General features: G+C 39.5%; 2 protein-coding genes across 2 annotated transcripts; both read left to right on the top strand.

Annotated features, from left to right (window-relative positions):
* Positions 1–16,279: 16,279 nt before the first annotated feature.
* Positions 16,280–22,066, top strand: LOC139985164 (uncharacterized). The gene is made up of 7 exons (XM_071999425.1): positions 16,280–17,063; positions 17,291–17,444; positions 18,186–18,234; positions 18,781–18,930; positions 19,338–19,520; positions 20,075–20,257; positions 20,478–22,066. Exons 2-7 carry the CDS (start codon positions 17,439–17,441, stop codon positions 20,576–20,578), a joined length of 672 nt encoding a protein of 223 aa, XP_071855526.1. The 5' UTR covers positions 16,280–17,063; positions 17,291–17,438; the 3' UTR covers positions 20,579–22,066.
* On the top strand, positions 22,053–26,860 carry LOC139954715 (uncharacterized). Its single transcript, XM_071954634.1, has 3 exons — positions 22,053–22,188; positions 22,551–22,730; positions 22,961–26,860. Exons 1-3 carry the CDS (start codon positions 22,053–22,055, stop codon positions 23,170–23,172), a joined length of 528 nt encoding a protein of 175 aa, XP_071810735.1. The 3' UTR covers positions 23,173–26,860.
* Positions 26,861–27,813: the final 953 nt, after the last annotated feature.

Below are 27,813 nucleotides of genomic sequence, written 5' to 3'. Positions count from 1 at the left end.
GCTGAAAAGTAAATGCAGAATACCTATGACAATACAGTATGACTGCCAACTATGATGGACTTACCAAGGAACAATAATAGGTTTGCAAATAGCAAGGATGCTAGACATCTAATAAAGCAAATTACATTACTTAATTACTGCAAGACTGCAAGATTGTCATTGGCAGTAAGATTAAGCATTGCTCATATCAATTGTGACATACTGTACATGTACAGTACAACTACTGAACTGGCTATAGGCCCCTAAGCCTACAAATTAAGTGTCCTTATACTCCCTTAGGCCTCTAGGTTAGGCCGTACCTACTGTAGGCCAGCCTATATGGTAGTTGTATAGCACTTACACCTTTTGAAGTAAAGAAAAATGGTTCTATTGTAATACTGTGACGAGCCCGGCTCCTCCGATAGTAAAACTATATCGGGACTCGCGATAGAAAGGTACTGGGATATCTTGATGCCGTATTTATGCTTCTTCAGGAGATGTCTCGAACGGAAGAAAACAATGACTTCACAGAAAAACAATTTGACGAGATAGGATTTGATTTAATGATTCGGTATAATTTCTTCTCTGTCGATTCTCTTTACAAATAAAACTAAATTACAATGATTTGACTTGACTTGACTCCGTCAATTAAACAATTAGAAAGAGTGATGAAATGGTGACGAAGCAACGAACTGATCACGGAGCGCTGACGGAGTGATAAATTTGCTGATCAAGTGATAAAACTTTCCGCCTCCTTTTACTTTTATACCTTACTTCCATAAAATCTCACTGCGCATAATCAGTAGGCAGCCAATAACCTGACCATCCTGTATTAACCTAATGATATAAGTGCACTGGCACTGATCTGCCCTGATTGGTTGGGAGTTTGGAAGTCCATCCCCTTTTCTATGGAAACTTCCATATCACGTGAGAGAACCTTCTCGAATGTTCCACAGACATAATGGAATCTATTTTGGGAAAAGGCCCTGTACCAAGATTCAATAAGATAGTTAAAAACTTCTCGTGGGAAAACTGAATCCATGACCTAGATAAATACATAAGAGGCCTGTAAGGTATCTCGATGGAGTGTTTCGGTAACATCAAAGAGATGGCATCACTATTTCATAACACTATATCACTCTAGAACGACATTCACCTATCGGCTAGCAAGGCCAATATGCCCTAGTTAGGCCGAGGTTAGCCAGGTCTTAGTTAGGCTATGGTTAAGGAACTATGGTTAAGTCCCCAGGAGTATCCCTACATGGTTTTCTTTTGCTTAACGCATTAGCATTTCTCCTTTAATTTGGTAAAATTGAACTTGGCCCAATCCCAAGATCTAGTTTAACAGCACGTAGTACAGTAGTCTGGCCATGCAGTGGAACCATGCAAAGTTACTAAGGCCTATGCCACTGAATTTTCGAGTGGGGCATTCTCGCCACATAGGCCAATAAGTAACATTAGCCTAGGCCTATAAGTTAGTACAACTGAAGGAATAAGTAAAAAGGGAACTTGCATGACTGTGACGAGAATCGGTAAGAATACAGTACCTTTATAACTGGTAGGTACTGATACTACTACTAGTACTAGTCGTAGTACTACCAGTATTGTTAGCCTATATATAGTACTCAGTAGGCATAGCCTTTATCGTATGAATAGGCCCTAGGCACTATATTTCTTCACTTTTAGGTACTGTTTCCTTGAAATATAACCTACATAAAGTTTACCACCCTTAACTATGGGCTTAATTATTCAATAACATCGTTTGCAACACTTACTGTATTCTTTTCGTGGATGAATTCGTTACGTTAATTCGGACAATTTGCACGATCGAGTATTGGTTAACTTTTTTGAAAAGCCGGTGACTGACGAAATGTGTAAGCACATGCGCATTAATGAGAGTGACGTCATAGAACCACGCAACTTGACGCAAATGCCAATTGCCCCGAAAATGCAAAACCCCACATAGACCAAATGCACAGTGTTGAACCCCACATAGACAAAATAATGGTCTATGTGGGGTTTTGTAAACCCCAAATAGACCAAATGCACGCATTATGCTAACCCTCTCTCTCTCCACCTAGCGCGGTGGTCCTTTTGGTGTTTTTTCGCCATAGAGAGCATCTAGTACGCTTGTAACTTTTTTGTCCTTTTGATGCTTTCGCACATAATGGTTTGGTCGTTGCCAATGCACATTCCAACTGCATGTATTTTCGACTTCGTTTGTACTTCTTTCATGCAAATTCGGCAAAACTTATCGTTTCCAACAATTCCGGTTAACACTCAAAGGAAAACATCGTCCATTTTTTCATGCAACTGTTTTAAGAACAAAAACTTTACGTATATTTTTCTATACGGAAATTTCATAGTTTACACAGTTTCCCTATTTTATAACTCTTCTTATCTGTTTATACTTTAGTTTCTTTGACATCTTTCATAACGTACTTCATTATTTCGTAAAATATTCCCCTTTTCTCAAGAAAACTTTCACAACGAGGTAAGCCTTTCCGGCTCACACTAAATGTATTTTTAGTTCTTATGTGCACCCACAGCAATAGAACTTACGATAATAATAACAACAACTACCCATGTTTACATCAGCTGGTGTGCATTCAACATCACTTATATTACCGTCGAAGTCTTAAAATCTGACACTACGTACTGTAACCGTATCAAGATCATAAAATTATAGCCAAAACAAGTGATCACTGACAATTGAATTGGGTCAAATTGTACATAAAACATATGTCTAAGTTGCGTAGACCTAGCTGTGTGTACAAAAGTCCCCAACTCAAACTAACGTGTAGCCTAGCCTAACTAACTTTCCGGTGTTAATAAAGTTAAAAACTTACAGTAGCTTAGGCCTATAATAAGTAGGCTGTATAACCCTTAAATAGTTCTATTATTATTAGTGAAGGTGAAGAGTAAATGACTAAAATATTCTGTAGTTAGTGGTGACTTTGTTTACATTACAAGAGATGGTTGTAAGTGTGACACCCATGCTCAAATTTATGATGCAACACTACAGTAGTACTAACAAGATGGTGATAGTGAACTAAAATCGACAATTAGAATTGTGGTTGGCTAGGAATTTCATATGTTATTTTGATGTTTAATATAATATTTAATCTTTACAGAAGGGCTGAAGTAAGCAATACATACAAAAGATGATTGGTATGTTCATTGCCGTGATAAGTGTAGCAATAATTCGTACTGAGAAAAAAAATCATAGGAACATCAAATCAGGCAATACCATTCCTGCCAATCACCTGCATTTTCTATCTGATTTGCTATCTCCTTTCATATATATATATGTTTCATCATAAAGGAAGCATGATAATGGCAAAATGATTCAACCACCAGTATGCACGATGCCACTGTGTTGTAAACTTAAGATACTATTGAATCAAACAGTCAAGAACTCAATGATGTTTCCACTTTGGCTACAAAATTGTGGAGTGACTAATTGGCTGCGGTTTCCCTACATGTGTGTTTTATACCCCAACTGCTGGCTCTACCCTCTGTTATAAAATTCAAAGAAACTGGCAAACGATTACTGTATAGTTTATATACCGCAAGTGATATACACATCACCGTGTTAAATATGTGGAAAGCTTGCCACCTACCGTATAACCAGCATTGTTCTGCATCATTCAAATTAGTCGAAATAGTCTAATACAGATATCTTCAAATATATGTTAAATTTTACAAGCAGTGTCAGCAAAGTGTTTTAAACAGTTGCAGGATGCAGTAATAAATGGTCTTGCTTTGTTTATCCAGTAAATCCGGTCAGAAAGGGCAGATTGCCTGGTGGCCCGCTAGAAGTAAAACCCTTTAAAAAAAACTCGAATGTTTACTCGTTTAAAGCAAACAAGTAGTTTGACAGGGATGTAGCCAGGGGGCAGGTGGGTGGGGGAGCAATGGGAGAGATCTCTCCACCCCCCCCTGTGAGTACCCTTAAAAGTAAAATTCAACTAAAAGCAGGGGAAATCATCAAGCACCCTTTTCACGTTGGATGATACTAAGAGACCCTTCTCAATCTTTCCCCTGAAATATGTCTGCTACGTAATACAAAAGTCTTATAATAGTTTTTTTTTCTGCCATGTGGGAGACATTTTGGGCAAACTTTTTTTTTTTACATCATGGAGCTCCGTTAAGCGTTATAATGCTCCCTTTGTGATAAATGCCCTTAAAATTCTGTTCCCCTCGCCCCACATTTCCATTTCTGGCTAAGTCCCTGTTCACAGCTAATATTTTAGACCCATTTGTTCTGCCAATTTTGGTTAGGATGTTTTGGTGCCAAATCTTTTCGAGCCAACTCTTTTTCTGGACTCAACTTTGGATAGTTCCATTTGGCTGTTGTGTTAGCAATTACTTGATTATTGAAGTTACTCATATGTTACATACCAAAGGCATATTTAAGAGAGTTGATATGAAGCTGGTATGATGATTACATTGAGTGATGACAAATGCAACACACTTATTTTACTTGAAACAAGGAACTATAGTGCCCATTGAAACACATGAGATATGTGGTTGCTGGACAACTACCCCCCGGACATATACCACCCGGACTCATACCCCCGGACTCATACCCCTCTGACAATCACCCCCAGAAAAACCCTTGAAAAGAAATACCTCTGGGGACAACTACCCCAGGACATAAACGCTAAGGACAAGTACCCCCGAGGATAAGTACCCCCAGACATTTTCCCCGGACAAGTACCCCCATGACAATTACCCCTGGGGATAATAACCCCCACCCTCCGGCAATTACCTCTGGGAAAACTCCACCCACGCGAATACACCACCCACGCGAATACACCGGCACAGATACCTCACAAAGGTTGCTACCCGAACTAAACCAAAAAGCGCCCCAGTGCCCCCCCCCTCTCCCCAGTGAACCAAGCGGACCTTTAGCTGGTGAACCCTGTAGTACGAAAGCCCATTAGGGCCATTAAAGAAAATATTCTTAATCTGATATATCAGATTATTATTCGGATATATCAGATTGTTATTATTTTTCTTTCATAGCCCTTATAGCCATGCCCCCCCCCCCCGCGCGTTTAAATAAAGGGCCAGGGCACACGAGGACCCTACGGGGTATTCATCCGAGGAGGTAGTTGTCCGGATGGGTGGTTGTCCAGGGTTTTGTTTTCCTCGAGGGTAATTGTCCGGGTGGTAGTTTTCCTGGGGGTTATTGGCTTGGGGGGGGGGGTGTTATCGTCCGGGGGTTATTTGTCTGAGGGTTATTTTTCCGGTCACGAGATATATGGCTTTGGGATAAGAATTTTGTTCCCTTCATATTGGGTATCTGACGAACTTCTCACACCTCGTCTGCACATTTTGCGATTGGTATGGGGAGGGGTCTAAGGGGAGGGAGTGTCGATTGCTAGCTTAGCTTCATAACATGCTGTTCGTGCAACAACTTATGACGAATCATAGAAAGGGTGAGAAGGCACGTCGTCGTTGTGCATACGGTTCGTGACACTCCATCGAGTGCGGTCAGCTAGGCTATATGTATTTTATTACGCAATGGCAAACTGTAGGCTTGTAATAGGCTATAGGCTAAATTTAGCTAATTGCATCTGCCACACTAAGTAGCTGAATCAGTGGGCCGGATTATAATCGAGTTAACGAGTTGACGAGTATTCAAGATGAAAAGAGCACTGACAAAATAGCATGGCCCAAAAAAAAACACCCTTTTAAAATATTTTTGGACTCTGAAAGGGGGGGGGGGGCCGTTTCTCCCACTGCTCGCCCTGGTTACGTCCCTGAAAACATTACAGTACACAAAGTTAAGGAATACGCGACGTTACTATACAACACCGTATGTCAATTAGGCACAACACTAATGAAATTCCTATCTGTCCTTCCTGTGATAGCTGTATTTGACCAATTTCTTGGTTGAATCTATTGTAGAAAACTCCCAGAGGGGACACTCCTTCCCATATCAGTGGTATAAATTCCCCCCCTCCCAACCAAATAAAAAATTCCTCACCCCCTATTTGCCCATCTTGCCAAGGCTGTTGTCACTGCATATGTGAGGGGGGGGGGTATAATATGACACGTTAGGATGATATAAATCCGCATCTCCATTGAGGCATCAAATACATAATAAATCAACTTTATCGTCAACTGGAAAAGATAGTCTACATCATGACATCATGATTGCACAAAGCATCATAACGACCAGTGTCGCTGCGCAATAGAATGGTCCGTTTGATTCATGGCTTAATAAGTCCGGATTTTCTCGTCAAAAATCGGCGATAGACTAAAAAGAGAATCTTTACTATTCGCTGAATTTATTCCTTCAAATTCCACTCTAAACCTCATAAAATGTGTGCCTGAAAGATCCTTCAAGGAACGTATAATGCAGGTACGTCTTGGTCGGTAGCAAAGACTCAATTTTGATGCATGTAAAACTTTTCATACCATTGTGTAATTGTGTTAAATTTGGTACTGTCAGAAAGACCATTTTCTAATTGACGATAATTTCAAATCTTACACATTTACAATGAAGTATGTGTCCGTGACGTAAATTTTTTGAATGATAGTTTACTCAAATTTGGAAGTGTTCTGAGTGGTCCTTTTGCTTCTTTGCTTCTGTCGATTTAGCTCAATAAAAGCCCTTTTATTAGTTTTAAACGGAATAAAATGGTAAATGACAAGCATATACAGTAACTGACATGTTCTTCTACATCATTCACCAGATACGATGTCAAAATTTCATGGTAAATACGGCACTAACCGTAACCCTAGGGTTAACCCTAGGGTTATACAAAAATGTGACAGAAATGATGTGCTAAGTGATAAATCGACGGATTTTTTTTTTTAGGGGCGGTTTCTTAATGAACAGTTCATATTATGTGAACATTTGGTCCGCCAATTATTTAAATGAAGAAAATTATAAGGAATTTTGCAATTTTTTAGCGACAGAAGTAGCGCTGTCGCGCGATGGTGAAAGTTACAACTTTAGAGGGCGTCTCGGTTGGTCCTTTTGGTGATTTTTCCTAGAATTCTCGCTAGGCTCGTCCACGGTATAAAAGTAGACAATTAAAGACATGATCCAAGTCATCAACAAGGCTTAAAAGATATCAAAATCTAATTGGGGCACTTAAAATGTTTCTTATTATTAATATGGACTTAACTACGTATCGCTGGTTGTAAAAGATAAGGAAGGCCGAATTTGCGTAGTAATTATTTGAAATTAAATGCCCAGTCGCTTCATGCAAATTACTTGGTCCTTTAGGTGATGAGTATAGCGTACATTTTCGCTACACGCCGTAATTGGTCAATTTTAACTAACATGAAAACTTTGAAACAGATTGATACCATTCCGCTCGTATATAGGCATACAATGTAAATAAAATCGTGAAGGTGTCTAGATTTGGATTATTGCTTACAGAGGGACTGGATTTTTCTCAGTTAAGATTATTTCTTGGACTCATCAGGCTACCCAAAAATCTCATCACAAACATTTCAAATGGGCAGAGTATCCAGTATGACCTCATTTTCATATCTGCATATGTAAAGTACTCAATTCAGTGGTGGAGCTATTGAAGGGGCTAATAAACACTGCCCACCCTTCCCCCAACCAAATCTGATACTTACCCCAACTATATAAAGCTAGGCTAAGCATTAGCATTAGAAAAATCAACACAAATCATTTATATGAAAAGGCCTTTTGACAAGTAAAAACTCATCGAAGAGGAACAACAACCCCTCCCCCAGGGACGTAGCCAAGGCATTATGATTTGGGTGGGGGATGTAGTGGCTGAAAATCCAACTGGATGGGTTTTGAAGCCAGAAAATTCCGACTGCTGCCTTGTACCCCCCCCCCCCCCACTCTCCGCGCTACTCGTCAACGATGCGGTCAGTGTCAGTCAGACACCCGATCTTTCGCGACTGCACTTTTGTTTCGAACATTTTCGATATATATGTACCCACTGGCACTCATTTCACAAATTTTCTAGCCCCTCGCCACGCCCCAACCAAAAATTCTGGCAATATGCTGATAATTTTTCGGGCATCTACTGAAAGAAAAATCATTTGCAATGTATTTGCAATGGTTAAACTTATATTATTAATATAATTAATATTGTAACGACTTCCCCAATTATTCTAACCAATATACAAGAGGGAAAATCATTGTATGTTATTGGCATGCGATGTAATAACCGATGTATGCCTATATGATATGCACATTAACATGTTCAAAGCGCGCGATTTTTTTTTTATATTTATCGGACAAGTCATTACAGCCCCCCCCCCTCCCCCCCAATCAAGTTGGGCTCCTACGCCTATGACGGTAGTTCTATTAGGCATTTTTCAGAGTATTAAAAATCATATGCAGTTTTGTATGGTGGAGTAAAAGGATCGCGAGATTGTGGCAATTTGTGGCAAGGAAAGCGTGGTTAATTTGACCGATTGAAGGTCAATTTTGACGGACATTTTGAAATTTTTAGGTCATTCACAATCACAGGAATATATGAATAGGCCTAGATAAACTAAAGTGCGACAGTCGGAAATTCCGATTTTCCAACTATCGTCAGTTTTACCAATTTTTTTGGGGGGGGGGGTGAGACACCCCGACCCCCTCTAGCGAAGTCCATGCCTCCCCCATATCATAATTCTATTTTTGCCCTAAAATATACCTTGCCGTAGTTGGAGCACCACCCCTATCTTGTTGTGGGTGAGAGTTAAGTGTTGCATATGTACCACAGTACATGTTGGTATTGATACAAAGCATCTATTGGTGGGGTGTAATTTGATACACCAGGGAGGATCCAGGGGGTGGGGGTTTAAACCTCCCTTGAGTTTTTTTAATTAAAAAAAAAACACTTTCATTTGTACGCAGTTCCCTTCTATTTCACAGGATCCACACAGAGCCCGTATAGATCTACTCAGGATCGAGTTGAAGATTGTAATTTGAGTGATTTTACCCAGGGACACACCCTCCACTTAGACCTTTCCCCTACCATTCCAGTCATTTCAATTTAGCTGAGAGTGAACACGAAAACTCCCCTTAAAAGTGTTTCAAGGAATCGGTGGGGCCAGAGATCCTTCTCCTGTGCCGCCTCAAAATTGTGGAAATACTTACCTCAATCAGTACGACTTGTCAACAGCCTTGGAACCTTCAATCTTGTAATCTTCTTTCTGCAAAGCGCCATGAGCTACTTCGGGCGGATACCGGCGCTATACAAAGTGTCCATTATTATTATTAAATATTTTAGGGTTCTGTTGCCCAGTGTCCTTGGAATTATGACTGTCAGGGTCTCTGCAGAGGCACCGATGCTCCCATTTTGGCTGCTATTGGGTTACCATTTTGTAAAATTTCCTAGCGCTCCACGCCAACCAATGGTGGCGCTTCGCTTTATAGTTACTACTGTCATTTTAATTTTGCTGAGTATACATGCACGGAAACCCGACTTATCTACACGGCTAGGTGGTTTTATTTCTGCTGGTGTATAAGCTGGCCTGCCTTTTTGCAAAATAGTTCCCGGCAACAAATGGTGGGGTCCTGTTTTGATGTGCAACATCATAAGATATTGTTTTCTACTGCCCACTCCTGCACAGATGCTAGACATCGTTTAGCAAGTAACACCAGTTTTATTACCCCCCCCCCCCCCACAAAGTCGTGAATCCCTTTAAGGGCCCACCAAGACACACCCACACTCAGTTGGAAAAAATGTATTCAGTTGATAGTTTGGAGTTTCTTCACCCCTAATTATCTGATCCTAGCTACGTCCCTGATTGGTTTTCCACAGATGATTGTGCAATATTATGGGTAGGTTTTGAAGTCAATTTAACGAGAAATGTGAATTTTAATATTCTGAACATATAATGCGCTTAAAACCTTGAAAAGTGGAACTGATGGGTATTGTAGGCCGCGACGTAGAATAACCTACAAAAGCAATGATCCACGGGAGATGAGATGATGTCAAACATGATGTGGGACGGGTGACAATCTTCAAAAAGGTTATGGATGAAAAAAAAATGATAAATACTTGGTTCTCAGGCCAAAGTGTACATCTGGTTGGTCATTCTCATGTTCTGGAAGTGCCATTTCCGGTGATCTGGGGGGTATGAAAACCGAAAAATTTCTTCTATGCTCCGCACCAACCGAAGGTGGCGCTCCGCTTAAGTAGTAATTTGTGCCGGGACAACTACCCCCGGACATACACCCCAAGGCAAAAAAACCCCTAGGATAAGTACCCCTGAGACAATAACCACCCGGACAAGTACCCCCTTGAGAATTACCATCGAGGACTTTTACCCCCACCCCCCGGCAATAACCTCTAGGAAAACTCCACTTGCGCAAATACACCGGCACGGATACCTCACCCAGGTAACTACCCCAACTATACCACGATGCGCCCGACTAACCCCCCCCCCCCTCGAGCCTGTGAACAAAGCGCACCTTTAGCTGGTGAAACCCGTAGTACGAAAGCCCATTAGGGCCATGAAAGCAAATTTTCTTAATCTCATATATAAGATTATTTTTCTGATGTAACCAAATTTCATAGTGCAATATAAAGCGCTATACAAAAACTTACATAACAAATCATCAAGTAAAATTACTCAGACGAAAACTTAACTAGAGCATCAATGGTGCAGAAGGTAATACCTTTACGAGCTTCAAAATGTAGGGCCCACAAAACTTTATGGCCCACGAAATTTCAGGCCATTTTTCAGATTCCAGCAATTTTGGGCCCATGAGGGATAAGCCCCCCCCCCCCTCCGTTAGCAGAATCCTGGCCACACTACTGGCTATAATTCCTATTTTCCCCCTTTAAATCCTATTTTACCCACTCTCTCAAACAATACCACTGACCTACCCTATTACACTTTCTCCCTGCTACCTGAGCAGACCTGAAGCACTCCTTGCCAAAATTTTGGCTGGCTGCCTACATACCTCAGGCTCAAAGACTTCTAAGAATCGGCAAGTGCTGATTGGCTATAGGGCTCTCACGCTTACAGTTCAACAGTTAATAACAACTCCCAGTCCTGCTTTAATTCCACTAACAGCCTCTGCAGAGCTTAACCACAAATGTAAACAAACACTGCAGAGACTGGGAGACAAATTAAAGGAGCTTTGGCAAAAGGTAAAGGCTCAGATTTTTTTCAACAATGGGGATTAATTGTAATTAACTTTTGACCACAATCTATTAGGCATCACCTTATTGATACACAATCCAACAATCATCAGTTCAACTTTGAATATGATCCAGCAAAATCTTGAGATATTTGAAAATGTTACAAAGAATGACCCCCGATGACCCCCAAAATGACATTTGACCTCAATTTTCCGAACACCCCTCGTAACTGTTATCCCGAGGAACGTTGTGACCAAGTTTCATTACAACTGGCCATACACTGTACGAACAGGAGCAATTTGAAAATACAGGGCCGCGGCCCGGCCACAAATGACCCCTAGTTGATCTTTCATCTCAAATTCATGAACACCCTGAAGGTAAAACTTCCATAGAACTATCGTGACAAACCCTCAACATTGTACCATGGAATCTGTAGGACAAGAAGCATTTTGCGTATTTCCACAAAATGGCCCATTACGGCCCACAGGTGACCTTTCACCCCAAATTTCGGACCATCTCTGATAGCCCTATACCCAATGGTCCTTGTGTCCAACTTTCATGAAATTCCATGAAACACTGTGCGAGTGGGAGCGGTTTTACCAATTGTTGACGGATAGAGTGATAGACGCCGCACTGTAACAATAGCTCACACCAGCATGCTGGTATGAGCTATAAATGCTAAGTCGCAATAAGCCACAATTGTTCAGAGATTAATTATACAGAATAGTTTCACTATAACTAATAGTAAATTATTAGTTACTACCATTAGTGACCAATGCCAGACCCCCCCCCCCCCTCATGCTTCTTCAACTGCCGTCCCAACCTATCTTGCCCCGGGCCTCGGTCCATTGATAAACACTATCGAGGAGTTTTGGGGGCTTATATATGAAAAGGTCGAATCTTTTTAAAAAGTCAGGGAAGTTAAAAGTGCCAGGGAACATGACCACTCTAGTGGTGCCTGTTTAACCGGCACCCTGACCCAATTGTGCATATTCTCTCGCAGTTGCCCGAGGGACCAGGGTATATCTTTAGGCCCCCGGGAAACTAAACTCGAAAAAATACCTGCATATCTGTCGCTGCATCCGTCCCCTATAGTTAACGGCATATGTCCAGAGGGATACTCGTCCGGCGGTTTTTATCCGGGGGGGGGGGGGGTAATTGTCTAGGGGGTATTCGTCCGACGAGGTAGTTGTCCAGGTGTATTTTTCGTGACCGGACAAATACCCCCCAGACAAATACCCCCCAGACAATAGCCCCCCGGACAACTACCCCCCGGACAACTACCCCCCAGGACAACTACCACCCGGACAGATACCCCCCGGAAAATTACCTCCGAGGACGAATACCCCCTAGACAATTACCCCCGGATAAATACCCCCGGACGAATATACCCCTAGACATATGCCGTTAACTATAGGAGACGGATGCAGCGACGGATACGCCCGTCTTTTTCGAGTTTAGTTTCCCGCGGGCCTCAACATATACCCTGGTCCCTCGGGCAACTCCGAGAGCATATGTACAATTGGGTCAGGGTGACGGTTAAACTGGCACCACTAGGGTCGTCGTGTGTCCTGGCCCTTATAACCTCCTCCCGACTTTTAAAAAGATTCGAGCTTTTCATATGTAATCCCCTAAAACTCCTGGATAGGGTTTGACAATGGACCGAGGCACGGGGTTGGGTTGGGAATTGCTCACTGCTGGTAGTAACTATTAATTTACTATTTGTTATAGTGACACTATTCTGTATTACTAATCTCCGAACAATTCCGGCTTATTGCGACTTACCATTTTCAAGTTTTCTTCTGAGATATTTTACTTAATGATTTCTTATGTTATGTTAGTTTTTGTATAGCGCTTTATATGGCACAGCCATCTCATATCACTTTGAATCTCTGGTCATCAGGCTGGCTGCTGAGAATCCAGCGCACACACCTTACTTACCTCACAGGTACCCATTTATACACCTGGATGGAGAGGGGCAGTCGAGAAAAAAATGCCTTGCCCAAGGACACAACATAATAGGATTATATATAAAACAAAAGCATTAGCCACTCGGCCTCCACGCTCCTTTAGTTTTGCTTATTCTAAGCTATTTGTTCCTGTGAGTGCACGCCATTTTAGGACGGGAGGAGCGGAAGGGAGGGGTGGGGCAAGCACAACCACGGTCCACCCCTCTAGTTTGGTGTGCATGATCATCATCCATACCCCCGTGCATTGTTTCATGGACCGCTGGGCTATCATAGTCAAACCCGGTTACGGTGTAGCCCGTTATACCAGCATAATTGCCTGTAAGGTTTCATAATAGTATGTACGATTGTATGAAACATAAGTAAAGAAAGAGGCTTGAGACCATGCACGACGTCACTACCATTTGAAAAAAAACTAATCTCTGGTCATTCTGTTTGCAAAAAGAATGATGATAATCTAAGAAATCAATTTAATTTTCCCTAGTTATAATAATTCTACATTCCAACTATAAACAGATTAGTGATTGCTACATTGCCCACAAATTGCCACCCATAAGCCAAAGAATAATAGGTTTTCCTTGTAATAACTTTTACAAAGGCCGGTAGCGTCTGGCGCTTACCCGGTATTTTTCATGGGGTGTCCCATCACCTTTAAGAGATTTTCTACTGTACGAAAGTGTGCTTAGATGCCAAATGGTGTAATTTGTTGCCCTTCTAAGGCAAGACTATACTAACATCATTGGCGCCTTCAGGAGTTCCGGGTAAATTTGGCGCATCCAATTCATGATGATGTCACATATACACAATCAGCATTGAGCGTGTGTTTTTATTTTCAGGTATCAAAGAATTACACCTCAAGGTCCCCACCCCTACAAAAATGTCTCCTAAGATCTTCGCTTTTTCACGCCTCCATTTTGTGTGTTTGTGACGCTGGCCCCACAGGTTCAATTCCTGTCTCGACTATGGCTGTCAAAAGCTGTAATGTTATTTTTTTTTCAATTTCCGGTGCAGTCCAATAGCTGTACTGCAGTTGTTGTTGATTCCATTGTAGTGGTAAGCAATTGATTCGGGTTAACTGTGTTCATTAGTTAGGTTCGACAAGGCTCTCCCTGCAGTGGCGACGGACAGGTTGCTACCTACTCTCTCAGCATTCCGGAAAGTGGCTAAAGGCTGAGAATTTACTCACCTCTGTCGGATTGGGACATTAAATGACGACCCCGGGAACAGGATCAGATTGTAATAGTTACAAACCTGCCTCTCTTGTACTCTGAGCACTGTGCGAAACTACAAGGAAGATTAAATCACAAACGAGACAAGTCGACAAGGGGCCCTGGTATATAAACACAAAATTAGTATACACGCAAATTCGGTATAACGCGACGACGCTCCATGGAACTGCTACTCTGAGTAGCAGCTCCCTGGACGCACCAATAGAAGAAAAACAAGAGCAGCAATGCAGCTGTATCTCCATCTATATTATTTCCACCGATGTAAAATGCTATTGAAACATTTGTTGAGAAATAAATCAAGGTGATCCGTCTCAAGTGTCTCGCCTGGTTGAGCTATCAGTGGTTTTTTCATCGGTATCCATGCAAATCACCAGTTCCAGAGCAAATGAGCCTACAACTATATAGCAAACCATGTCAATATAGCTGCTGCGGTTAATAAGATATACTTCCTGTGAACTTTGATGATTATTACCAAATTTGCTCCAATGACCTTATGTGCCAAGTTTCATGTTGATCTAACAATTAGCGTTGATTATTCGTTAGATAACTTCACGATAAGACCAATCAAATTTGAGGATTCTATTCAAGCATGAATAAATGTCTAGTAAATTGACCTCCCAATTTGCAGCACCAAATGTTGGCAGAAGGTACCAAGTTTCATGTTGATCCAACAATGTCTAGTAATTTGACCTCACATTTTCAGCATTTTCAACATATTAAAATGTACAGAAATGACATAGTCGTAATTGTTTATTTTATAGACTCGTGTTATTCAACACTATTCTAGAAATGGCTGATAGAACTATAAACATAAAAATAAAGAAGAACAAACGATGTAAAAGGAATATAAAAGAAACTTCAAACAATAACAATGTCATAGTCTGTGTAAAGACTAAATGGCAGGAATGTGTTGGATATTACATGTCGGCAAGCTGATATCAATTTTTGATTCCTTGGCGGTAGCCGTAGGAATCTATGCGGTCATGACTGCGTGTATATGTGTGTATGTGCGTGTGTGTGCGTATGTACCCGCTGGCAACTGGGGACATTTATATGATGACACACCTTCCAAGTGTTGACATACTACCAATCGGGGACGTCCCCGTTTGGGTTAAGTGCAGATTTTGGAAGTTCCCGCCAAATGAAAGTATTTTTTAAAGTTTGAGCAATATCTGTGACAGTCCCCATTGGGTGCATTCATTACAGCCTAGCTGTGTCACTTTGTGTCATTAACTGCTGGGGCGTGTGTCAAGGTGTTGTCCCCATTTATGTGCAAGAATTTCATGTCATGTGACTGCTTGAAGCTGGTTAAATTAGTGACCAAATGTCCCCAATTGATGAGCTCCAATCATATGGGGTGTGTCTACTTTGACAATACTAACAGTGGACCATGTCCCCGATTTACATTGCTGTGAGATCAGCAAACATACACACTGTACTGCAGCATGCTTACTGTGTTCGAATTTCATGTACTGCCACAAAGATAACTGTAGTACCTACTGTACCCTGAGATAACTACAATATGCAGCTAGCTAATAACATACAGCTTTCATGAGACGGAGACAGAATCTTCTGAAGGAAAATAGATCCAGTGAGTAAGTTACTCTTTACTTATCATAATCCTGTGCAGTGTCCCCAATTATTTTGGTAATTTCCAGTTCGTTCGTTTATGAACTTCTATTATAGGCCTCTAATAGACTAGCCTACTGTACATTGTGGAAGCCACATGTGCTACCATTGTACTTAATGTCATATAGGTTAGGATCCAGTTGTGCATACATACTACTTACTAGCATAGTGTGTGCATAGTAGGAAATTAACAGTAGGTCTATATGATCTAATACATTATACCACATGGGTTAGGCCAGTTTGTGTGTAACATCACTAGTTTTAAGTCAGGCTTCAGATGATAGCTGCAGCATTATACACATAAGGAAAGTTTACTTAATTTTTTAGCGAGTTAATTTAGATCTCAGTAGGATGTTATTGTTAGTAGGATCTAAATCATGTCTGCCCCTTGGATAAATCATGAGGCAGTTGTTGGGCACTTCATCATATCAAACACTGAAACGTTGGAAGCAGTAGTGACATTTTGTCATAATTTTGGCATTGCAAGATATGTATACCGCTTTTGTGACTTTCTGTCTGCATGGTGCTTTTTCGTATTCGATGACCAGACTTTTCATTCTATTGTTTTTTATTCAATTTTATGTAACCTGAATATTGAGGATGCCCATGTATAGAAAAGTTAATCTTAAAGAGTTATAGCTGCATGTATATGTGTTACAGATACTAGAATTGAAGCTATGTGAAATGAATGGAGCAAATGTATTGCACTTCTGAGGTAATTAACCTTCCTTTCTTTTCAAGGGGAATATTGTGGTGTGACATGTTATCATAAGATTAGATGCATCATGTTATAGTCATGAAATTAGTATAATCTTTTCAAATTTAGTAGCTTGGCCAAGTTATGCTATGAGCTCATTGTTGGATTCAGTCACCTTACTTAATAATTGTAAAGATGATAATTAAGTCTCCTTAGAATTTAGTCGTTAAATTTTAATGTTGATATATATTATATAAACATTCTGAATTACGTAGTTTGGAAAAAGTTGTGCTGTCTGCTTTTTTGGGCTCCCTGGGTAATATGTAATGGACACTATCAACCTTCTTCTTGATTCCAGACAAAATTATGTCAAGACGTAGCACAAGGCACGGCCCAGGGCCTAGTTTTGATAAATATATGCAGGAAGATCCACCTGGGTTTTTGGTCAAGATATCACCAACAAAAGGTACTTTTTCACTTAAATTTTCAATTTGAATTACAAGTGTAAATGTCCTTCTTTATTTAACTATTGTTGGGTTTTGAGGTATGATGCAGTCAAGTTAAATTTATTAGATGTGGTTAAGGTAGGTATTCGGCAGCAGTTATTACTACAGGAGATTAGTGATATCAATTAGTGATAGTGAATAGTGATGGATTTCATTACTTTTCAAAAAAACTCATTGCCTCTTTCAGGAAGGAGTCTGTTTACCGCCCAGTCATTCAAAATGGGATGGTTTCTGGTAACTTACTCGGGGGAACTGATCACAGCCAAGGAAGGGGAACAAAGGGAAATAGAAGAACCAAGCGTATTTCGTTACTTTTTTAAGTACAGAGAGAAGAAATGGTGGTAAGCTTTTTGTTTTGCTCTAAGTAAAAGCAATTCCTCAAGATGAAACAAAGCTAAAAATGCCATAACTATTAAAATCATCATTTCACTTGTAAGGCTGTTTGTAGGAAAGAACATTGCAGAGTTACCTTATCAGATAGTGCCATTTTTTTTAGAAAATATGGAATTTAAACACCATCAAGCTCCTCCATAAAATTTTAAAATGTTGCAATTTCAAATGAACTGAGGCCAGAACAGGGTTCAGGGACCCTGTTTGGTTGATTTATGAAATGTAAATAAGTTGTGATCCCTAGGCTATATGCCTTTAGAGAAGGCACTGTACTGTGGCTCTCACTGAAATCTTCAGAGAGTGGTTAGTAAGGAATCTTTCTACCTTCATTCGGCTAGATAGGTCAGGTGTTTAAGTGCAGGACTTATGTCCCTGAGGTTGCTATGTGGAACTCTCTCTAGCCTCAATTTCTTTGCACAGTTGTTATTAAACATTTCCCAGTCATTTGACCCATATAATTTCATTACAAAAATTTTCATGCATTCATTTGGTGTTCACTATGAGTATACTATGAGAGGGTCTGCTTGAATGGGTAACTGTATTGAGCGTGCTCTGTGGCACTGTAATGCCTTATAGATGTCTTGAGAAAGGAGATTAAGTTTGAATCCACCCATATAATTGATCTATTTCTATTTACTGAAGTTTACAATGCTAATGTTTTGTAATAAGAACGTGTTCTGCTTCTTCAACAGGTTTCTTTTGAGAGCCGTGTCCGAGAAGGAGAAAATGCTCCATCTGAAGGTACTAGAATTACATTTTATTTTCAGCAGTGTCTTATCATGTATTTTTTTTTATATGTTTGACAGATAGTGATCCTTTATATTTTTGACTTTATATATTTTTGCGGAGGCATAATTATCTGTAGGCCTATGTGATATGTTTGATGTATTAAATTCTACACATTGTACTTCATGTAAGACCTCACATTACAGTGAGGTGCACTAATTTGCAGGATATATAACGGTCAGGATCTAAGAAGGAAGGAAAGAGCAAAATGTTGGCTTATTATTTTTCTTGCCATGTTCACATAATAAGTGTGTTGCAACAATTATTTCTATGGTGACGAACAATGAGGGAAATTCAAACTTAAAATATGAGAAAGACTGAGACATTGTTTCAGTTTGAAATTGAGTGGAATTTAGAATGTGAAACATTTTCAAGATCTGTTTACCATCTCAGGAATGGTTTTACAATTTATTGTAGGAGTGAATGCATTTTAATACACTGCAGTAAACAATATTTTTGCTTTTGTGAAAGCTGTTTCATGTTACTCTTACACTGCTACAGAAGAACAGATGGCTACTTGCAGTCCAGCATCCAAGGAGCCAGACAAAAGAATTGATGTTATGAAAACAGTGGAAGATTGGGTTAGACATTCAGATCTGATGTCAACGGACGAACAACTGGCAGTTTGTGAGCCAGATTCGGTTTCTGAAGGTACAAACTTATGAAGTTCATGTGTTTGATAAATTGTTGTAATTAACGTAGAGAAGTCACCACGTTCAGAGATGCAGTAGCTAAGTTTTTGGAATGTAGTGAGGTTGTTCCACTGATTTAGTCTGGTGACGAGACCTTCAAAAGTGCAATGAGCTAAGCATTAAGTAGGGAAGGTGGATGGATAATTTGATGATTATAAAACATGGTTGTGATATCGATATGTCTGCTCAACTGCTGATAGTTTGAATTTTTGTGTCAAATTGTCAATGGTTGCATGTAGATTCAAGATGAATGAAATAAGTGTAAGAGGGTTAGACTAATCCTTCTATGTTTGCGGTTTGTTCACATATTATTCTGCATTGAGCAAACTTATTTTGCCTCCTTTTTCCTCTCGTTTCTTCTTGCAGGAGTAATTCCACGTAGCTTCCTCACTGACTCAGAACATCCCATGCCTACTTGTAGCTCGACATCTGCAGAACTAGAAAAAACTTATGATGTTATGAGATCATCAGAGGATTGTAATGGGCATCCAAATCTCGTGTTAACACAGGAACAACCAGCCTTTGTTGAAGGAAAGTCAATTTCAGAAGGTACAAACTTAAACGTTGTGCAGAGTTTATCTAATGTAGTATTGAATATAAGTATGCTTCTCAAATAAGTGCACATGACGACCTGGTGAGGTTTGTTTAACAAATGAAGTCTCTATCAACTTAATGCAAAAACTTGTATTTTGCAAAAAAAGCTGAAATGTTAAAATGATCATCAAGTAAGAGTTAAATTGCAGTTAGACAATGGAATGGTTTGCAAGTGAAAATCATTGCTGTCAGTCTCTCATTTTGACGATGTTTAGATAACTGGAGACCATAGTTGTTGTCCATTGATATACTCATGCCATTATTGGTGAAGAAAATTTCCTGTGTTTCCCGTATAAAATTGCAGCTAGTAGTATGTAGATTCATGTTGTAAGACATCTATTTAAATAAGCTTGGATATCAGCAATTGCCAATGTTTCTTTGTTTTTGCTTTTCTAGAAGCTGTTCTAAATGCTTCATTTCTTGTTTTTGCTCTAGTTACAGGTCATCATTATTCTGTATTGAAAGTAAATTACTTTGCTTCATTTTTCTCGCTGTTTTTCTTTGTGTAGAGGCTGTTCCATGTAACTCCCTCCCTGAACCAGAGCATCTTATGGATACTATCAGTTCCATATTAACAGAGCTAGACAAAACTAACAATGTTATTGGATCAAAGCATGATGGCGTCGGGCATCCAGATGTGACGTTAACAGACCAACAACAACGATTCGTTGAGCAACATTCTGTTCCTGAAGGTAAAAACACTAACTCATTTTAGCATGTTTTGATATGGTAGGCATGGCTATGTCGTTGTTGAATAGTTGCAGCTCATATAAGTTGTAGATGCATTAGTATCTGTTTATATCCTTAAAATCTTTTCAGAGAACTCTGCATTCAAAGTAAGTTCTTTTATTGCTGCTGCCACCATTACTAAGTGACAGCTTTACTCTCCTGTTTACTGATTTACATTTGCAGATACACAGTCTTATCATTCTGCCTCCGAGCTTGACAGCGACAATGACGACAGTGATGATGATTATGAAGATGATGATGTTGTGCCACCATCTGATGATTGAAATATTTCATATGTTTTGTATCCAAATCTGACTTTGCCAGAGGAGAATGACTCTAAGGTAGTGGATGAGCAGCAGACCGATCATGAAAGAACATCACAGATTACCGTGAAGTCTACAAGCAATGAGGATTGTAGAGTATATGACAAAAGACAGTTTTGTTTTTACTGCGAAATACCTCAAGCTAAGCTACCAAGACATCTTCGATCAGCCCATTGCAATGAATCTGCAGTGGCTGACTGGATGCAGGAGGATCATCACACACTGAAGGCAGCAAAGCTCACCAAAATCAGGAATCTTGGAAATCACCTACAAAATTGCAAGGTGCTGGAACAGGGATCAGGAGAGTTAATTGTCAGGTATAGGCCAAATGAACTCACTGAGCCATCAAACTTCATTCCCTGTCCAACCTGTTATGGATACTATGCGAAGAGGTTCCTTTACAAACACACATGTCATTTGGAGCCGGCTTCCTCAAACAAACTGAAGAGAAGGAGGGGAGAACTAGTCAGAAATGGAAAACTTCTCCTTCCAAGCCTCAACAATTCAGACCTGCAGCTTGATGAACTCTTTAGCAAGTTAAAAGGTGATGACGTGTCACGATGTTTGAAGAGTGATAGTCTGATTTGTCAGCTGGCAAAGAAAGAATTCTTAAAGCTTGGTCATGACAAAGAACAACAAAATTACATACGAACCAAGTTAAGAGAGATGGCCAGACTACTGATTGAGACAAGGTGATGAGGAGGTGATGAGGAGATTGTGAACCAGTCAACCAATTTCTTTGAGTTATGCCAAATGAAGTGGACTGAGGAAGTCTCCCGTCATGCTCATCGCACTATGACTGAAAACAAGAGGAATGCCCCTAAGAGACTACCACTCACGGAAGACATTTGCACTCTCTCAAACTTCGTGAAAAAAATTGGGCATGATGAGAAAAGAAAGTTGGAGGATGGAAAGTCTGACCCAGTAGCTTCTTGGAAGGTACTTAATGAGGTAACTCTGACACAAATTATGTTATTCAACCGAAGAAGGCAAGGAGAAATTTCCAAAGTATCTATTGATGATTACAACATGAAAGCCTCATCAGAGAAAGCTGATTACATCTCTGCGTGCCTCAGTAAGTTTGAAAGGGAACTTTGCAAAACTTTCACAAGGATTGAAATCATCGGAAAGAAAGGGAACACTGTACCAGTGCTGGTAACAAAACAGATGGAAGACACTGTGGATTTACTCATTAGCCTCAGGCAGAAAGTAGGTGTAAACCCTGACAATAAGTTTTTGTTTCGTTGTGCTACATCCAACTCAGATGCACACATTAGGGGTGCTGATTGCATTCGAAAGTTTGCAACTCTTTGCGGAGCGAAGAATCCAACCCAACTTCGTTCCACAAGCTTGAGGAAGCATGTTGCCACAATCAGCCAAGTCCTTAATCTTAAAGATAACGAGCTTGACATGCTGGCTAAGTTTATGGGACATGATGTACGAGTTCACAGAGAGTTGTACCGTTTACCAGATGCAACGCTGCAGGTGGCTACTTCTCTCTTTGGAGAAAGGGTCAACAGCAAGCTTGGCAGGAAAGTCTTTGGACCAAATTGAAGTTGACAAAGATGATGGTAAAAAGCAGGAATTTATTTCATGTTTTTGCAATGAAGTTCAATATTTAAATGAGTGTAGCTAAAGTTCAAATAGGACTTTTGAAGCTGATTTGTAAAGTTTACATTAGAAATACTGAAGTGAGGAGAATGTATACCTGCTAAAGAACTGTAAAACTTGATATATCAATAATTTAATTGCCTTTTTAAATAATTAGTAATCATCTAAGGTGATACTTTAAAAAGTGTTTATCAAGTTGTAATTCTGTGGGCTAAGGTGTGTCTTTGATGCAAGGAATGGTACTTGTCGTTATCTAACCTGTGTTTGCTACGCTACGTTTATGTACTACAAATCTAAGCAGTCATTGATTTTATTTCCACAGAAATTGACAACATAGAATCATCTGATGATACAGATGATAGTGATGAGGAGGAGGAAGAGGAGAAGGACACAAGTAGGGATGAGGGCAGCATGGAAAGTGTAGGGTCTCTGCATCAAGCTAATGGCACCACTTTTGAAAGCACTAATTCCGAAGGAGAAGAACCACCCAGTATGAAGAAAGGTAATATTGTTCATAAATAAAACAAACCATTTAAAATAAATATTTTCTAGTTTTATTTAAACAACAAAATATGAGGAGTATACTAGACAGATTGCAATTTATGCTGGAGACCAACCTCAAAACATTTTGATGTGATTTGTTTCTTTATATTGTAAACTATCACATGGCAACATTGAGGTGTATTTTTCAAAAGCACCACATAGTAATGTATATATTTGTTGTCCTTTCAGGGAGAAAATACCAAAGGAGGGTATGGACAGAAGATGAGAAAAGAGTAGTTTTAAAGGAATTCAGACGAGAAATAGCATTAAACCAATTGCCTGGAAAGACAGCTATTGATAGGGTGATGGAAAAGTACAGTTGTTTTGATGGAAGGAAGTGGACCAATATTAAAGACTTCATAAGAAATCACTCTGGAAGGGCTAACAAAAAGTGGTATTAGAATTGGTCAAACTTTACTGTGTTCATATATTACTAGTTTGTTAAATTCATGTTTATTGACTTGTTAGGCAGATTTCATTGTTGTTGTTTATGGAATAAAGAGCTCAGGAACAAATGCCACAGATTTTCTAATCTGCTAAGTAGCTATGTTGACTGTCTTTTCAGCTCTAGCCTGATGTTGGCATAAAAGTGTGAATATTTTAGTGCTCTTGGTTAATGTTTTATTACTTGTTTGTTAAATTCATGTTTGTTGATTGTTAGACAGATTTAATTGTTGTCGTTCATGCAGAAAGGAGCTCAGGAACAAATGCCACAGACTTTCTAATCTGCTAAGTAGCTATGTTGACTGCCTTTTCAGCTCTAGCCTGATGTTGGCATCAAAGTGTGAATGTTTTAGTGCTCTTGGTTAATGTTTTATTCCTTGTTTGTTAAATTCATGTTTGTTGATTGTTAGACAGATTTCATTGTTGTTGTTCGTGCAGAAAGGAGTCTTTCTAGTCTGTCATGGGAACTGTTTTACAAAACAGTTTGCTTGGGATCTTTAATGTAGGGGTACACAGCTTAATTATTTTTGAGCATTATTTGTTGAGAGGCAGTTTTAATGCTTCTGTATGTTTCATATCAAATTGTTTCACTTCTAGACTGAAATTAAAGTACTGTACTCACACTTCCATTTGCATATATATAGTACAAATACTGGTAGTGTACAGCATCAGTTTAACTATGCTATTCTTATAGGGAAATGTCTGCAAACTGTATTTTACCAGGCAACAGACATAAAAGCAATCAGTCAAAACATTTTGTTTTAGGAATTCCTGAAAACTGTACAATGCACCTTTTTTTGCTGAAAGTTTCAGTTAATAAAGTTTTATTGTGCATCATGCACTGTGTGTATACTGCTACTTCTTACTATTCAATGTGTTCAATGAATGCACTATAAACCCTTGGACCGTCTTGCCTTAATCCACCCATGTAAATATTAAAGTTGAGAAGATGTTAAATGGGCAAAGACATTGGATGTTTTGGTGTAACAAATTACTTCATAGCAATAATAGAATTTTATCATAGAATCAAAGATTTTTGGCCCAAATTTTTTGGGGCAAATTTGCCCCATTTTTGAGTCACCTTTGATTTTGGTGTGGTGATGCTTTGACATGTTACACAGTTTGTTTCAAGTTGTTTCTTTTGCATGACACAAGGAAAGTTTGTCCCCACTGCAGTTGAGCCCCCAGTTGGTCGATACAGTATGTTCCCAATTAGTTGACACTGGGTTTCTCCAGTTAATGAAAGTCCCCAATTTGTTGACACACGAAGTCCCCAATTCGTTAACACACCAAGTCCCCAGTTAGGTGACACACCAAGTCCCCAGTTAGGTGACACACCAAGTCCCCAGTTAGGTGACACACCAAGTCCCCAGTTAGGTGACACACCAAGTCCCCAGTTAGGTGACACACCAAGTCCCCAGTTAGGTGACACACCAAGTCCCCAGTTAGGTGACACAGTGTGTCCCCACATGGTATGTGTAGAACCAAGTTCAATAATTCATAGAAAATGGACAAACAGATTTTAGTGTTAAGCTGGTACCTTTAATATTATTTAAGAGCTATTTTACGCAAGCAGTAGGAAGTACAAAGTTATATCATCATGTCCCCAATTCTCCTGTGTTGAGCAGTTGTCCCCATTTGGGAGCCTATACATGTATGTGTGTGTGTGTGTCTGTGTGTGTGACGCCAAGCTTGAAATTAGGTTTTCTCAGCAATCCCAAGGTAGATTGATCTCATTCTTGGTACATAGGGATCGTCTACTCATGATGGGTAACCTATTTATTGTGGTTCTAATATGATGAATATTAATGAGTAGGCGGGGCTTAGAGTGATTTTCAACAAATGTCAATATCTTCGCAACCCTAAGTTCAATTTTCAAGGAACTTGGATTGGTGGTACAAGAGGAAAGTCCTCTATATGAATATGGTGACAGTTTGTCCAATCTCATTATTATTCATGAGGGGCGGGGCTAAGTGTTGTTTTTCGCAAAAAAGCTTGAAATTAGGTTTTCTCAGCAATCCCAAGGTGGATTGATCTCATTCTTGATACATAGGTTACCCATCATGAGTAGACGATCCCTATTTATTTTGGTGCTAATATCATGAATATTAATGAGTGGGCGTGGCTTACAGTGATTTTCAACAAATCTTCAGTATGACCCGGCCAGGAGTCGAACCCCTTACCTTCCAGCTGCAAGTCGGAATTCTACCCCAATACTATTAATGAGGGGGCATGAATATTAATGAGTGGTAGAGCTTAAAGCAAATTCTTTAAAATATCAGTTTGTTCATCAACCTTGAGCTGATAGCAAGGAACAACATTTGTGTTGATGCTACATTAATATTCATAAAAGGTCGGAACCAAGTGTACACAATGAACCTACAGTAATATTTAGATGCCAAGGAATCTCAAAACCCCTTGGTTTTCTTGTTTAGTTCAAATATAGGTGACTTTTGGAGCACACATAATAAATAAGTACTATTTTGGGGGAAAGAATTGGTTCAGAAGACTGGGGAAGTATAAAATGATATGTTGTGAAGGTAAAAGCCCCCTGCGGTTTGTTCTCTCTGAATTAATATCATGAACAGCCACCACTGATTGTGGACCTATCCACCAAATATGAAGTTTGACCATAGCTGTGCTTCATGTGGAAAAATTAATTTTAACCTCTCTTATTACTGGATTACTGGAACAATAAATAAACAATAGGGGTAGACTACTTCCTTGAGACTGCCCAAGATAATGAAAGGTATATGTGAATACTGCACGTTACAACCATAAATCTGTAAACACCGCGTTTTGAATGGTGGTGTTCCCAAACAGAATGAGGTCACTACTGACGTTGTCTGGTAGGCTTCTTATCGAACCGTATGTAGAAAGTTTCATTGTTGTACACTTGCTTAAGATACTCATTTTTGCGAAAAAAATACCATTAATCTAGATTTACTGAATTGTTACATGGCATGTTCAACAGAATCAAGAATACAGGTTTTATAGAACCTGTATTGATACCTACAGGAGGACATCCTGACACACAATCATGATTGCATAGATTCTTTGAGCCTCTGGCAAGGAATACGAAATAATTTATTTGGAAATAGATAGTTTGATAAGACTGGAATTATGATATGAAGTGAATAACTTCGGTAAAAAAATTGTACATGAATATGATTCAGCTGTCTTTTGCATATAGTTTCAAAATGAAGAAGTGTATCACATGCTATGGAAAACCGTGTCTAATGGAAAAGTAATAGTTTGTAAAAACGAATGTTTAATCCGATTATACAGATGACCAAATAACAGGGGCTACTTTTGTAAAAATAAATAACGTCTGGTCATGAGCAAAATTGCACAACGTTCCAACCTTCAGAATTTTCATGAGATGAAATTTTGTACCACACAAACGTACCTAACCACCTACCAATGCCATCAAAACAAGTTTGATCAAAATCGGACATGCAGTTGCCGATATATTGACATTTTAGAGAATTCGCTCAAAGCCCTTTCCACTCATAAATATTCATGACATTGGAACCAAAATAAATAGAGATCGTCTACTAGTGATGGGCAACTTCTGTACCAAGTGTGACCTTAATCCACTTTTGGAGTGGCGATAAAACCTACTTACAAGCTTTGTGTCACACACACACACACACACACACATACCAATACATGCACTCATGATTGCATAGATTCCTTCGGCTCGAGGCCTGGTTGTCAGTTTCTTACTTTGACTTGCTAACTACTGTATACACCTGTAGCAACAGGGTAAACTGTTTATCTTTGACTCTATTTTCTATTGTCAATTGACATTGAAGCGGAGTCATGTTAATAAGGTCAAAGCCAGTGACTTCGAGAAGACTGGGATTATACAGATGACCAAATAACAGTCAATCAGGGGCCAATTCTGTCCAGAAATAATCTCTAGTCATCAGTTTCTTTTTTGGACTTTCAACTATACTGCTGTAGTAACAGGATACTCGAACTGAATCTTCTCGACCTTATCTCCTTCCACTGTCAATTGACATTCAAGCGGAGTCATGTCAATAAGGTCAAGGCCAGTGACTTCGAGCAGACTGGAAGGTAGATCGAAGGTGTTCCCGCACTCTGTGATGATGGAGATATTGTCTAGTCTGAAATTTGAGAAGAAATAAAGTAGGGCAGATGAATTTGTTTCCTTGGTACAGGTACTCAAGATACTGTGTCTCCTTCTAAGGACAGGGAGAAGGTTGTCGGACACAGTTCGGAAGGTACACAAATGGCACAACTGAATTTTGATACTGAAATTTGTTGGGTCATTTGACTTGGTTTGGAATGCAGCTTTCAGGGCTGTGCACAATAGAGAGGGCAGAATATTAGTACTATAAGAGCATGCAGTAAAACTTTCCCAAGCTTTTAAATCAAGATAAGATATGCTTATAACACTTATTCTAATGGCTCATTAGGTTTTTTAATTAACACTCACAGATTCTCAGGAGTACAGATTACAAAGACTACATAAGACTCTTTCATGAAAGTCATACTACAATGGGTGTGAACAAGTTAATGTGAGAAAATGTAGTTTCTCACCACACTGAAATCACTACAATACTTTAAAA

This window comes from Apostichopus japonicus, chromosome 17 (assembly GCF_037975245.1).
Source record: "Apostichopus japonicus isolate 1M-3 chromosome 17, ASM3797524v1, whole genome shotgun sequence".
In the NCBI taxonomy this organism is placed as follows: domain Eukaryota; kingdom Metazoa; phylum Echinodermata; class Holothuroidea; order Aspidochirotida; family Stichopodidae; genus Apostichopus; species Apostichopus japonicus.
This window is presented reverse-complemented; position numbering and strand designations above follow the sequence as displayed.